The sequence below is a fragment of the Chiloscyllium punctatum genome, chromosome 10, assembly GCF_047496795.1.
Source record: "Chiloscyllium punctatum isolate Juve2018m chromosome 10, sChiPun1.3, whole genome shotgun sequence".
NCBI classification, from domain to species: Eukaryota; Metazoa; Chordata; class Chondrichthyes; order Orectolobiformes; family Hemiscylliidae; genus Chiloscyllium; species Chiloscyllium punctatum.
The window spans coordinates 67357896-67372561 of NC_092748.1; the positions used below are offsets into that span (position 1 = coordinate 67357896).

Consider the following 14666-nt stretch of genomic DNA (forward strand, 5'->3'; position numbering starts at 1 on the left):
AGCCAGGATTTGTCTTCTATACACAGAATATCTGGTCATGTTTGAAACTGAATAGTTAATCAGGCAGTGGCAAAATTTCTGAAATTATTCAGGATAACAACAAAATACTTTGTGGTATCCTATGTTTTGAAATCTGTAGAAAACCATACTGTTGGGCATTGTATGCCATCAAAGACTTATTAAAAATAAGACCAGTAATGAGATTGTACACATACGTTCATTTATAGAACATACTCAGCATTAATTGGCAAATTATTTGGGGAATATGGGGGAAAATTGCTCGGGTGCTGGGATAAATTTTGAATTTAGGACATGGGAGGAAGTTCCCCCCGCATTAGCAAGTTATGCTACACCTGTTGAGTGGTAATCTGCAGTTCAGTCTCTGACTAATGTGTCATTTCCCAGCAGTACTTCAGGATATGAATATGTTCGCTAACAATCTGAGATTGTTAGTAAATCTTTGTAGAATAGGGAGCTTTATGCTAAATGCCCGAGTTCAGAGTTTCATTCCAGCCTATTACATGTGAATGGTTTGAGAAACCCACTAGGACTCTGTTCGCTGCCTTCATCATATTTATCTATGTTCTTGAAATGTTCACATCAGCTACAAGAATAGAGTGCATAAACTTAACACTATATTGAAGCTGTATTCCATACAGTATCAAGCCCAGTTGATATCACATTGCAGGATTAATTTTGTATCGAAATTCAAAGATGTGCTGGAACTTCAGCATTACTGAAAAGGTGAAACTGTTTTTCAGCAATTTTAACAATGTTTAAGATACTGTGAATAAGCCCTTTTGTGCATGCATAATCATAATTGTATAATTACACTGCTTTGTGACTAAAAATTCTATAACATCCAATTGGAAAATGCTAATTTGAACAGCTGTTAATGTTTGAATTTAATCTAATTAATTATGCCATTACTTAGAATTACTTAGAATATTTATTAAAGATTAGTATTTCACAAGTTCTAATTTCTAGTTTTTTAGAGGATAATTGTGTTTGTTTCATAATTACCTGCATAGCTGCACTAAGCAAAACTGTGCAGGAGGGACGTAAACTTCTCTGGAAAATGTGCTCTCAGGCCAGTTGGACCAGCCTAACTGTAGTTCCTTCCTTCTGCCAATGATAAATCATTTACATCAGTGTTTAATATTATGGTATGGAGCCTCCCTATCTCTATATTTGCAACATAAACTATTCAATGACCATCAAAATTGCCCAGTGGTTCCCAAGCAGACTTTTGTTTTAGAAAAAAAAATGAATACCAGACTTTGAGTAACCAATACCAGTTAGCAAGTTGATAGCTTCAATAAAATAATTAAGTTCATTAATAATACAGTGGCTTTCACTGAGCAAAGTTTAAATAACAGGATAATCTAAATGTCTGTGATTTAAACCCAAATTCTTTGATTCTAGCCCCTCACACTGTCAAAGACTTGCAGTCAAGCAGACATAATTAAGGGATAAATGAGAGGAAAGCTGACGGAGATAGAACTGACCAGTTCATTTAAGTAGTCTCCATGATCTGTAATATCACAGGCATGTGGGATTGTATTTTGCTTGGATTCTGAAGACACTGGTCAATGCAAACAGCTTCCAGTAAGTTGTGAAGTACATTCACTTAATCATTATAACTGATCTTCTATTCACTAAACTTTTGAGTAAGTTGATCATGGAAGGGAATGGGGGGAGGGGGCAGTTGGATAACCAGGAGCAATTAAACCTCATCCTGTAACTTTCACAGCCACAGTCTCTCTGACAAAAGTGCAGTTCAAAACCAATAGATTTTGGTTTCTCTCTCTCTTTTATTAATCAGTCACTTGGCACCGACCTCCCTACCAGGCTTCCATTAACATTCAAACAACTGTCATCTGTTTGAGCTTTATACCTTGCCAGAATCAAAAAGTCTACTTTGAACAAGAATCAGGTTGCATTAACTTCTGGCCCCAAACATATGACAGTACTTTCTCTTTTTACTTTCTCGCCATTCAAAGATCTCATTCAGCTTACTTAGTTCACAGTTCCTATGGAAATGATAAAATTATTGAGGGTCTCTATTATGGAAAGGGGAAAAATGTTTCTTTCTGGATATTGCACCTTTCTGTTTGAACAAGTTAACCTTCAATTTTACAGTCCATCTTAGTTGATTTCTTCTTTTGAATTCTTGATTTATTCAGCAGGGGCACACCTTTTTTACTTTGTTTCAAACAATCAGCTGATTCCTGCTACTTAAAAGTCACTTAACATTTATGTAAAATTAGCTACAGTTTGAGTTGAGTGAAATTTTGTAAATGTGATTCAAGTACTACTTGATACAAAACTTTAAGCCTAGCAGTAAATTTGCTATCCAGGAGGCCTGGGTTCAAATTCAATGTGCTGTACAGATGTGCAATAACCTCTGAGCCAGTTGGTTTAAAAATATCTAGATAAAAACTGTCAGTATGATGTAACTACATTTCTTGTCACAGCTGGAGACTGGCTGTAGAAAGGTAGAGCAATTTGCATGCCAGTTTTATGTAAATATATGTTGACTGAGCCCTCAATGAATGTTTAAAATTCAATTCAATAAAATCCAAACAGATATAAAATATCAATATTTGGTATGTTCAGATGCTGATAGAAATAACTAGATTTTTAAAAACTATAATTTGAATGAATATTAATTTCCTTGAGTGGTTTAAAGTATTTTTTATGTATGAAACAACTAGACTTTGTGCAAAGAAACATGATGGTATGTGGTATTACTAAATTGCTAGGCAACAGCTTATTTTTATTTGCATGCATTGGATGTCTTGAAATTTTTTCTTTAAAACATCAAAATTATGGGATCCTATTGTAACAGCGTCTTCAGGAGATAAAGCTGAGTTTTGTGTATTTGTCTGTTTTCTCCAGCACAGTTTACATGTGACCAGCTTCGGAGATGGGAGCTATTATGATGCAAAGCTATGCTGCTGAATCTGTCCAATAGAGCTGAGCGAAAATTCTCTCCAGTATGAAATTTTTAAGAAACAGGCAGTGCTCATCAGTAGTCTAAATATTAAATGTATTAGCTAATTTGAACATTGAAATAAAATTAAATTGTGATTAAAAATGATTGCTGAAAAATATATCTTCAGTTGAGACAAAATGGAAGGAGTCTGTACTCCAGCTATCATATGCTGCAGTACCAGTAATCGATGGAACTCTGGGAAGGATTGCTGAAATAACTGCGTGCAAGGGAATTAGTAAATGCCTGTAGATATTTTGTACAAGTCCCTAAACATCTGAGTTCAAGTAAAAGGGTAGAGATTTCCTGCTGAATGATCTTCTGAGATGGAAAGCTTAATCTTGTTGCAGGCTGTTTCTTAATGAGTGGGCGGGGCAAGATAAGTGAAAATGTTTGCATTGAACACAGTGACATGTGGCAATTTAAAGTAAATAAAACTTTGGTATGCAACAGATTTGAATATTGTCTGTAACCCAGTGCATTTACAATCTTGTTCTTTGCTGCAGGAGCTCCAGTTTGAAAGGCTTACACGAGAGCTTGAGTTGGAACGGCAGATTGTTGCAAATCAGCTAGAAAGATGCAAGCTGGGAACTGAATCACCGAGTGCTGCTAGTATCAGGTAAAGACCTGCATTTTTATTTATTGCTATTCAATTGCCTCGACATATTATTCCTGACTGTGTTCTTCCATTTACAAATGGATTTCTTATTTGATTTTCTCTTTCCTTGTTTAATTCATAACATTCAGTGAAAGGATATTGTCACTTGTGCAGAGTATCAGAATCTATGTTGAGATGCTTGAATAGATTTTTCCTTTTATTCTAACCAATGATAAATGCTCTTTATCAAGTTAAGTGCTATCATTGATAACAGTATGTTTTGGTGGAGCTTTTAAGTCTGATTTGGTGGGATCTCTAACTACAAACTGCTGAGGGTTTTTAATTTTTTAATTAGTTAATTGAAAAGGGACTCGTGGATTTGATTTTTTTTTAAAATGAATTGATTTGAATAATACTTTTCTCCGTTAGTTCACAAAGCAATTGTCAACTGGCATGCTACTTATACAGTCAACATTGTTCCAAAAACAGTAACTTTACTACAAAGTAGGAATGAAATACACTGTACCAAGAACAAAGTAATAAATGTTTGTATTGAAATGTGTATTGGGAAAAAAAAACAAAGGCAATGTATAATGGGGCTATATAAATTGTTGCAACTCATGTTTCTTGAAGCGAGTAATGCTTCAAAGATGTGATTTGATTGACAATAGGACTGTTGTGAGAAAAGACAGCAGTGGTTCTTGTAACCATGTCAACTCAGAAGCCTGCTAACTTAACCATCACTGGTATCCTGGTACAGAATTGTACACAGTACTCTGTTATTGCTGATAAAGATTGTTTTGATGATTAGGATTGCCTTCACAGAAGTTGTTGAATGAATATCTTGTGATAACTTGTATCATCCTTGAATAGCCAAAGTACAAAATAAGGGTGTTTGCAAGATCAGCAAACTAAGAACAGTCAGTTCTGGGAGATGACAAACTATACATCTTTCTGTATGTTAAATTTAGAAATTTAAAGGAGATATCTGACAATTTCAAACAAAGTAAAAAAAATGCTCTGATTCGGCTAGCTTCCATCTCCAGAGTTGAGGGCAAATGTGAGGAATCTTATGATTTGTTATATACAACATTCATGCGAATAAAACACTTTTTAAAAAGGGTTTTGCCAGCTGTTATTTTCAATCACGTTGGGAACTTTGTCATGAATAATAGATGTTTTGGTCAGTTTTTAAGCACTATTTTCTAATTGCTGACAAAATACTACTTGCAGTTTTAATACAAATTAATTATGACAGTTGAAAGTGTGACAAGCTTAAATTATGCTATGCGCTTAAAGCTTCACACCGTTTATGGGCAATCCCTGCCATATGAATTGTTTAACTTATACCACCCCATGTCAATACAGTCTGAAATTAAAGCTAAACTAGTAGCACGCACATTTTGTCCTCAACCATGTAATTGTATCATTTTTAGGCATTTCATTTTAAAGCTGTTAAATTTTGAAAAGTTCCATTTATCAACAAGTCTGGCATCAACAATTTGCCCAAAGTTTAGATATGCTCAGCTTCCCACCTGTTGTTGCCACTGCTGCAACTGAGCTTGATCGAGGCCCTACCCCTCAAGCTTTTTATCAGGTTCATTCTGCTTCTTTCCTGTTGCTGCCATAGCTGCTGCTCCAATGGAGTATTCAGTATGATCATGAACAATCCTCTATCTCTATACCATATTTCTATTTTCTCATTGCCTTTAAAATCTAGAAATGTCTCACTCTCGTGTTTTTTTTAATATATTCAGTAACTTAGCTCTCCAGCCTGCCTTGGTAGAGAAATCCACAGGTTCACTACCCATTCAGTGAAGACTTTTCCCTCATCTGTTGTAAACAGCCTACCCCAAATTCTGAAATCACCTGGTTCTCGACCTCCCAACCAGGGGAAACCTCTTCCATGTCTTGTCTGTCCAACCCTGTTAGAATTTTGTACGTTTCAATCTGGTCCCTTCTGAACTCTAGTGAATGCAGGCACAGTCGCTGGCTAACTGATCCCTCCTGCTAGGAAAATGCTGTCATCCCTGATATTAACTGAGTAAACCCTCCACTGCACTCCCTTAACAAAAGCCTTGTAAAAATTCAAATACACCACATGTGCAGGTTCTCTTTATCCTCAAAACTCTGATAGATTTGTTAAACATGGTTTGCCTTTCAGAAGTCCATGCTGAACTTGTCCATTCCCATTAATGTTTTCCAAATGTGTTTTGTCTTTTACCATTTTCCCATTTACTGATTTTTTTTTTGTTTTAGCTGACTGGTCTATAATTAAGTTGTACTGATATATTTGCCACCCTATGATCTGTAAAGAAGAATGTTGGAAAATGACCAGTGCATCTAGAATTTCCAGTTCTCCAAGACATAGATTATCAGGAACTGGTTACTTGTCAGCCTTTAACCCTATTAATTTTCCCAGCAGCATTTTCTTACTAATATGGATTTCCTTCATTTCGTCCCTCTTTAGATGCATGATTCCCTAATATTTCTCTGAAGTTATTTGTGCCCTCTTTTTTTTGTGAAGACAGAACCAATGAATGTGTTCAATCCCTCTGACATTTCATTGTTCCTTATTAATTTCCCTGTTTGCTGACTGTAAGGGACCTACATTCTGTTTACGAATGTCTTTTTCTTCACACATTTATTAGAATCTTTTATGGTCAGTTTTTATGTTCCCTGCCTTTATAATTTTGTATGCTATTTTTCCCATCTTGATCAAACTTTGCTCTTTCTTTAAATGCTGGATTCTAAAATGTTTCCAGTCATCAAGCATGCTGCTTTCACTGGCAATTTTGTTTCTTCTTTAGGATCAATACTATCCCTAATTTTCTTTTGTAAGCTATGATTGTGCCACCTTTTGAAACAGATAGGAAAGAAGGATTGTTATAATTTATGCACACATTATTTACGTATGAACCATTTGCTTATTCACTGTCAACATCTTTTTAAGGTATCCAAGTCTACCCTTACTAACTTGTGTCTCATACCCTTATTCCTGTTGTATAGATTCAGTGTGGTAAGTTTTTTTTTGTTTTGCGTCCTTCACATTCTGTATTTAACGAAGAATTCTGTCATGGTTGTGCTCTTTCCCCTTCCCCTTTCTCCCCTGTTTCACCCCCCCCAGGGACCCTGCACAAAAAGACTTAATTAATACATTGTCATCAAATGTTCCAAGCCTATGGTGGCCTACTATCTGGTTCCTCAACATATTGACCTTTTAAAAATCCATCTCTCATTCTTTTCGGAAAATCCTCTTTGCCAATACCGTTGATCCCTTGGTTCTTTTGATTCCAGTGTCTAAAAAAATGTGGATGATCTTGGGCAGCAGTCATTCCAGTAGTGACCTCTATGCAACACCCTCCACTTTATACAACACAGAATAACTACCCTTTTACTCACACTCTTGGCTTCTCTTGAAGCCAGAAAGCAACCTGTTCAACTGCTCATCCTTGTTTTGTGTTCTTTGACTTTATTCATTGGTCCACTGCAGGCCATCCTATCCAAAGTCTGTGCAATATATATATAAATTCATAATTATTTGCTTAACTTTAAAACAATATTTAATAAATTATTGCTAAATTTACCATCAAATGTTTTGTGATGGCTGCAGAAAGGATTCTCCTTTTTCCAATTCAAGTTGACTATACATCGAAGTTCCTTTTGGTTCATAATTTCTAATATTGCATGTTATGGTGATAATATGGAAAAGAGATCTATAAAGAAGTATTTTTCCTAATCAAATATTAGAAAATAAGAATTGAAGTCAGTAATATATTATTAATATTCTAGATATAAACCTGTGCATTTCAAATACAAACTTATCAATGCAATTATTAGAATTAAAGTGACAGCCTTGGCGTGAACAATTTAATTATGCAAAACTTGAACATTGATTTGCACAAGTTGCATTGTTGCACTGGATAACAGTTATAGAATGTATATTAATATCTAAAGAACTTGCTATACAAATCAAGTCTTCTGTAATTCTTATTGTATAGTGTTTTGCTGTGAGTACTTCAGAATTTTAAGATTCTAATACACTTGTATTCAATATTGATGAAATGTAGTCCCACCTTGGGTGGGGAAGGCAAGGTTCTTCAGTGCGCTTATTAGTTTTAAATCCAAAAATCTATTTATTGCAAAATTTCATGCTGTAAGCAAACTGATTCATTGTATACGCTCCAAGTCCATATTTTGAGTGAAAGAAAATGTTGTGCTAATGACTAGTAAGGCAAAGCGGAAAGAAATTCTGCTGTGTACTTCACTCGTGTGCTGTCTAGTTTTGACATATTTACTGTGTCTCCATTTTTCCCTTTGTAGAATCCCTACAGTGTGGAAGCCGGTTATTTGGCCCATCAGGTCCACAGCTTATCCTCCAAAAAGCATTGCACCCAGACCCTTACCCTGTGATTCCCATACCTAATTGACCTAGCTTTCACATCCCTAGACACTCTCAACAATTTACCCTTGCCAATCCACCTAACTTGCACATCTTTGGATTGTGGCAGGAAACCCAAAAACCTGCATGAAACCCATGCAGACACCGAGAATATGCAAATTCTACACAGTCACAGGCTGGAATCGAACCTGGGTCCCTGGTGCAGTGTGGCAGTAGCACTAATCACTGAGCCATCGTGCCACCTCAAAGTGAAAAGTGAACCCCACATTGCTTGTACAAGCCATTCAGATATAATGCGCAAGTTGCGTTCCTCTGCAACCCTGCACTATGTAATATCGCACTACGGAAAACCACTATAGAAAATTTGTACTCTGCACAATTGCTATGGAAAATAGTTATACCCATACAGTAGAAAGTTAGCATTATCCAGACAGCATCCACAATTCATCAGTCGCATTATAACTAATTCGTGTTAATGAAACATGTTATACCAGAACTTTGTGTAGTTTCAACCCATGTCCTCCTGGTTTAAGGAAATTTTGTCAATTGACTTTTTGCATATTGCTGACTCTATTGACAATCTCTAAGATGAAGTTTAGAATTATTTCCACTGTGTTGACGTTTTTCTTTTTGACTCCTTATTGTGATACTTGATATTAGGAATTTTCTGTGTAATTCTTCTCAGTAGTTTCCGGTGTTAGAACTCTGCTCTGTCACTAGGCAATGTACAAGGTCAACACGCATGATATAGTTTAACCTTTTGTTGACTTGGATTCTGATGTTTTGACTCTGTATTTCATTCTTGACCTTGAATGCAACTATGCAGTGGTTAAAAATATTGAACCTAGAAAATTACTGATTTCATCCTTAAACACACTTCTATCATTGAGTGGCAGCTTTTTTTTATTTATGCTATGTTCTACTTGATTTCACCTGCAAATTTTTCTCCATTATTGTTATTAATGTGCAGCTTGTTCTTCCTCCTGTTCTCTACGTAGCACACAGGGCCCTTTTTTGGCCTACTGAAGTCCATGCAGATTAGTTCAATGCTGCTGAGCTTCATTTGAGCTCCAGGATCTTAGCTGACACTTTTCTGTGCGCAACATGCCTTTATTCAGAGATGGAGTTTGTTGAAGCTGCCATGCTGAGCAGCAGTAACAAATCCATCCCTTTGTTATGTAAGTATGGTTATAAATGGCTATGTGCATTTTAGTTCTGTAACATTGATCTTTTTTGGCTCCCAATTTTTGGTCTTTTAAATGTAGCATTTGCTTTTGAATGTAAATTTGGAGAAGAAATTTTAATAAATAAATTCTGTAACATCTTTAAAATTTTTACAAGGCAACTTGCTGTGTCGCATGGCTTTAAAACATTTTAAGCTATTGTCTAAGATTGGTAATGAATGCTATTTACATACGTTATGTAACTGTTGAATCTTTGTTCTGATGTCTGTTTTCACAGACACATGGTTAGCTTTTGTAGCTGCTAAGCAAAAATTTGTTTCCCGTACGCTGGAACTAGTTACAGAACAGAGTACTGCAGAGCTCGTCTAATCCAATTCTGGAAATTAGTGCCACAATCTGTGTCCTGTGCACAGTTTTGTATTGCATGCATGCTCTGAGGCAACATTGCTCCCATGCATCTGCCCTTCTCCTTTAAAGTTTGGTCATGGGTTTGGAAGATGGTGAAAGTATTGTCTTGACTTACTGTATTGAACATAGTAGATGATATGTACTGCTCCCGGGGAGTGAATGTTGAAGTGGTGGCTGGGGTATCAATCGAATATTGCTTTGTCCTGATGTCAAGCTGCTTGGGATGTATTTGGTGCTGCACTCATTCAGGTATGTGAGGAGTATTCCATCACACTCCTGATTTGCACTTCTGTGGACAGGCATGGAAGATTAAGGTGATGTGTTACTTCCCACAGAATTCCTAGCGGCTGAACCACTTATCAAGTCTTAGAGATGTACACCACAGAAACAGACCATTTGGTCCAACTCTTCCATGCCAATCAGATATCCTAAATTAACCTAGTCCCATTTACCAGCGCGTGGCCCATGTCCCTCTAAACCCTTCACATTCATGTACCCATCCAGATGCCTTTTTAAATGTTGTAATTGCCCCAGCTTTCACCACTTTGTCTGGCAGATCATTCCGTACACACACCACCCTCTGCGTGGAAAAAGTTGTCCCTTCGGTGCCTTTTAAATCTCTACCCCCTCACCCAAAATCCACGTTCTCTGGTTCTTGACTCCCCCACTCCAGTGAAAAGACCTTGTCTATTCACCCTATGCATGCCCTTCATAATTTTATAAATCTCTATAAGGTAAATCTCAGTCTCCAAAGCTCCAGGGAAAACAGCCCCAGCCTATTCAGCCTCTCCCTGTAGCTCAAACTATCCAACCATGGTCACATCCTTCTAAATCTTTTGTGAAACCTTTCACACTTCACATCATCCTTTCCATAGGAGAGAGACTAGAATTGCATGCAATAGTCTGAAAGTGACCTAACCAATGTCCTGAACAGCTGCAGTGTGACCTCCCAACTCCTATGCTCAATGTAGTGATAAAAGAGCATACCAAATGCTGCCTTCACTATCCTAATCTACTTGCAACTCCATCTTCAAGGAACTATGAACTTTGTGGTCAGTTTTTTAATGGCTCATTAAGTAGTTTCAGGTCAGTGGTAACCCCCCAGGGTAATGCAAGCATGCCCCTCTTTTTGAGAGAAAGGGAGGGAGATGGTAGAATAATTTTCCCCCTTTCTTCTTGCCTTGCAAGTGTCCACAACAAGATGGGTTTTAAATCCTTTTAAGTATTGGGATTTTTGGCACTAAGTGCAATACGGTCTTTCTTGGAAGATTTTAAATCTGAAGAAAATAACTTGTTTACACTCAACATGCTGAAATCTAAATGCAGCATCATGCGTTACTTCATGCACACAAACTGATAATGCAAGGAAGAAGAGATTCTAGAGAGAAAATGTATATTTGAGTGAAAAGCAGAAATAGCAAGTCTCATTCGGGTTGAAGTCCTTTTTTTTTAGAAAGGCACAAATTGGATGCCTGTAAGAGTTTTCTTTTGCTTTATGGAGTTATAATGTTAGATTATTAGATTACTTAGTGTGGAAACAGGCCCTTCGGCCCAACAAGTCCACACTGACCCTCCGAAGAGCAACCCACCCATACCCCTACACCTAACACTATGGGAAATCTAGCATGGCCAATTCATCTAACTTGCACATTTTTGGACTGTGGGAGGAAACCCACACAGACACTGGGAGAATGTGCAAACTCCATGCAGACTGTTGCCTGAGGTGTGAATTGAATCTGGGTCTCTAGTGCTGTCAGGCAGCAGTGCTAACTGCTGTGCCACTATGCTGCCCAGAAGCAGGCCAGTCATCCCATCATTCCTTCACAGTTCTATTACCTAGTGCCAGTCTCCTGTCTTTATTTCCCCTTATGCCTGCACACCATTTTTTAAAATGTTCCAATGACCTATTACATGCCTCAGTTCAACCATGTTTCCAGGTAGTACAATCTATACCATGATTACTCAGTGTATGAGTTTTTTTTTTTGCTGCACATAACCCTTGCTATGTATGTTACTTTAAACCCATGCCCAAATTTGTTTTCCCTTTGCACAAGCAGGAGCCGATTCTTCCTGTCTACTCTGTCCAGTCCGTCATTGTCTTGAAAGTCTCTTCAAGCTACCCTCATAAATGAAGTTTCTCATTCCTGGAAGCGTTTTAAGTTTTTTTTTGTTAGCTCCAGTGCATTCATATTGCCTATAATAGGCAACAACAATTGTCCATAATTAAGCTGAGGTCTAACAGGTGTCTTATACATGTTCAACATTGCCTCCTTGCTCCTGCATACTCTGTCGCTATTTATAAAGCTGAAAACACTGCTCTATCAAATGCTGTCTCCACCTGACCTGCCACCTTGAAAGATTGTGTGTGTGTGTGTGTGTGTGTGTGTGTCTATGTATACACACACCCAGGTCCCTCTGCTGCACCTCTTCAAATTGTATACCCTATTTTGTGTTGTCTTTCAATATTCTCCTCACCAAAGTGCATCACTTCACTACTATTTCTCTACAGTGGACCTGATCTGCCCATTTCACAATTTGTCATTATCCTTTTGGACTTTCACATTATCATCCTATCAGTTTGCAATTCCTCAGAGTTTAGTTACTGTGAAATTGTCCCCTGTACATCCTGATAAGTTATCCAGAAAAGCAAGGGTCACAATATTGACCCCCCGGATGAATTTCACTCTAGCCTAAAAACTATCGCGTGACCATGAACTTAGCTGAGTTTTGGGAGAGGTGAATCTTTGCAAGTGAAAAATCACACTAGCTGGGTATTTGGTTGTTTGACACAAGTTTTGTTGGAGGAGTGATCTGATTGTTAAATTTCAGATTCTTGTCCTTGGATTGATCAGATTTATTATCTGAAGCCTGTTTCAGTTGTGACTCATGAGTTAGAAGGAGAGACTGGATAGGCTGGGACTTTTCCCCTGGACTGTAGGAGGGTGAGGGATGACCATTGAGGTTTATAAAATCATGAGAGGCATAGATGAGATGAATATCCAAGGTCTTTTTCTCAAATCCAGATGCTATTCCAGCATCTGCAGTCGTCACTTTTTTTTGCCTAGTTGAATTTGACCTTACTGCAAATCTTGCAAGGTTGCCTACCCTTGAAGTTCTCCTCCTCTCTCGACAAGAATCTGTCAGGTTCCCCCTCACTGCAACCCCCAGGTCCTCTCCTCTACCCTGAAGCTCTTCACCCATCAGCAAAAAGTCATCGCATTTCCCAATGCTATTAAGCTGCCTGCAGCTGAAGAAATTGTCCCTCTTTATCAAACCTTTTTAATTTTGATGTGACTGGTTCTCTCTCTTTCTTTGCTGTAAATCATGAAGTCATGTTGAACTGAACCTGTCATAGAGATGTACAGCACGGAAACAGACCTTTTGATCCAACTCGTCCATACCGACCAGATATCCCAACCCAATCTAGTCCCACCTGCCAGCACCTGGCCCATATCCCTCCAAACCCTTCCTATTCATATATCCATTCAAATGCCTCTTAAATGTTGCAATTGTACCAGCCTCCTCCACTTCCTCTGGCAGCTCATTCCATACACGTACCACCCTCTGCTTGAAAATGTTGCCCCTTAGGTCTCTCTTATATCTTTCCCCTCTCACCCTAAACCTATGCCCTCTAGTTCTGGACTCACCCACCCCATGGAAAAGACTTTGTCTATTTATCCTATCCATGCCCCTCGAGGTCACCCCTCAACCTCTGCCGCTCCAGGGAAAACAGCCCCAGCCTGTTCAGCCTCTCCCTATAGCTCAAATTCTCTAACCCTGGCAACATCCTCAAATCTTTTTACTGAACCCTTTCAAACTTCACAACAACTTTCCTATAGGGAGGAGACCAGAATTGCAAGTAATATTCCAACAGTGGCCTAACCAATGTCCTGTACAGCTGCAACATGACCTCCCAACTCCTGTACTTGATACTCTGACCAATAAAGGAAAGTGTACCAAATGCTACCTTCACTATCCTATCTACCTGTGACTCCACTTTCAAGGAGCTATGAACCTGCACTCCAAGGACTCTTTGTTCAGCAACACTCTCTAGAACCTTACCATTAAGTGTATAAAGTCCTGCTAAGGCTTCAAATATTTTCTGCAGATTTCTAACCAAACACCTGGTCTGGAAATTGTACAAACTAAACTTTAACGTTGTCATAACTGCTTCCCCTGAAAACTTGTTTGCAATGACTACTCTCGCCTGTCTGTCTCTGTGCCCTGTCTGTGGGTCTCTGTGCCCTGTCGGTTTTTACCCCTCTAACAGCCATCCTGCCCTTCGAAACAAACTAGGCAATCTCTTGTGCCCCCAGCTGATGGTACTACTGGAGAAGTCAGATTCCAGAATTGAACCCGACTTTAAAACTCATATATTGTTTTAGTGAGTAATCACTAAATTCTAATTACAAAAGGCTGCATGTTTTCTTTAACAACAGATGTTTATTGTGCAAATAAAAGTAAGTTACTTGAATTTAAAGTACAGTATACAAAGATCTTAAATAATAATTTTGACCTACTTTTTCACATTATTTTTACAATTCCAATCTAGAGAAATTACTCTAATATTTATTAATGGCACATGGACTGGCCAGCATTTCTTGCCCATCCCTAGTTGTCCTTTAGAAGGTGGTGGTGAGCTGCTGCTTTTAACGGCCAGAGTCCATGTGCTGGACGTTGACCCACTGCCATTAGGGAGGAAATTCCAGGATCTTGACCCAGCAACAGTGAAGAAGTGGCAATATATTTCCCAGTCAAAATGGTGAGGTGGCTTGGAGGGGATCTTGCAGGTTCTGGTGTTCTCATGTCTCTACTGCCTTTGTCCTTCTCGATGGAAGTAGTTGTGGGTTTCGATGTTTGTTTGAATTTCTGCAGTGCATTTTGTAGATAACACACACGCTGCTGCTGGGGCATCAGTGATTTGAGGGAGTGGATGCTTGTGGATGTGGTGCTAATAAAGTGGCCTGTTATTGTCCTGGATGGTGTCAAGCTTTTGGAGTGTTTTGTTGGAGTCGCAACCGAGGAGTTTGTCACATTCCTGACTTGTGCCCTGTAAAAGATGAACAGGCTTTGGGGAGT

At 38.3% G+C, this 14666-nt stretch overlaps 1 protein-coding gene across 9 annotated transcripts in view; it reads left to right on the plus strand.

Moving 5' to 3' along the window:
* The window catches only part of pkp4 (plakophilin 4), a 213203-nt gene that overhangs the window by 51575 nt on the left and 146962 nt on the right, over window positions 1–14666 (plus strand). For 8 of the 9 annotated variants that reach the window (XM_072579401.1, XM_072579403.1, XM_072579400.1 and 5 more), the window contains one exon: window positions 3502–3614. In XM_072579401.1, the coding sequence (XP_072435502.1) occupies window positions 3502–3614 (113 nt within the window). Of the gene's footprint in view, window positions 1–3501; window positions 3615–14666 lie in introns of those variants that run through there. The other variant, XM_072579407.1, reaches the window with a different exon arrangement.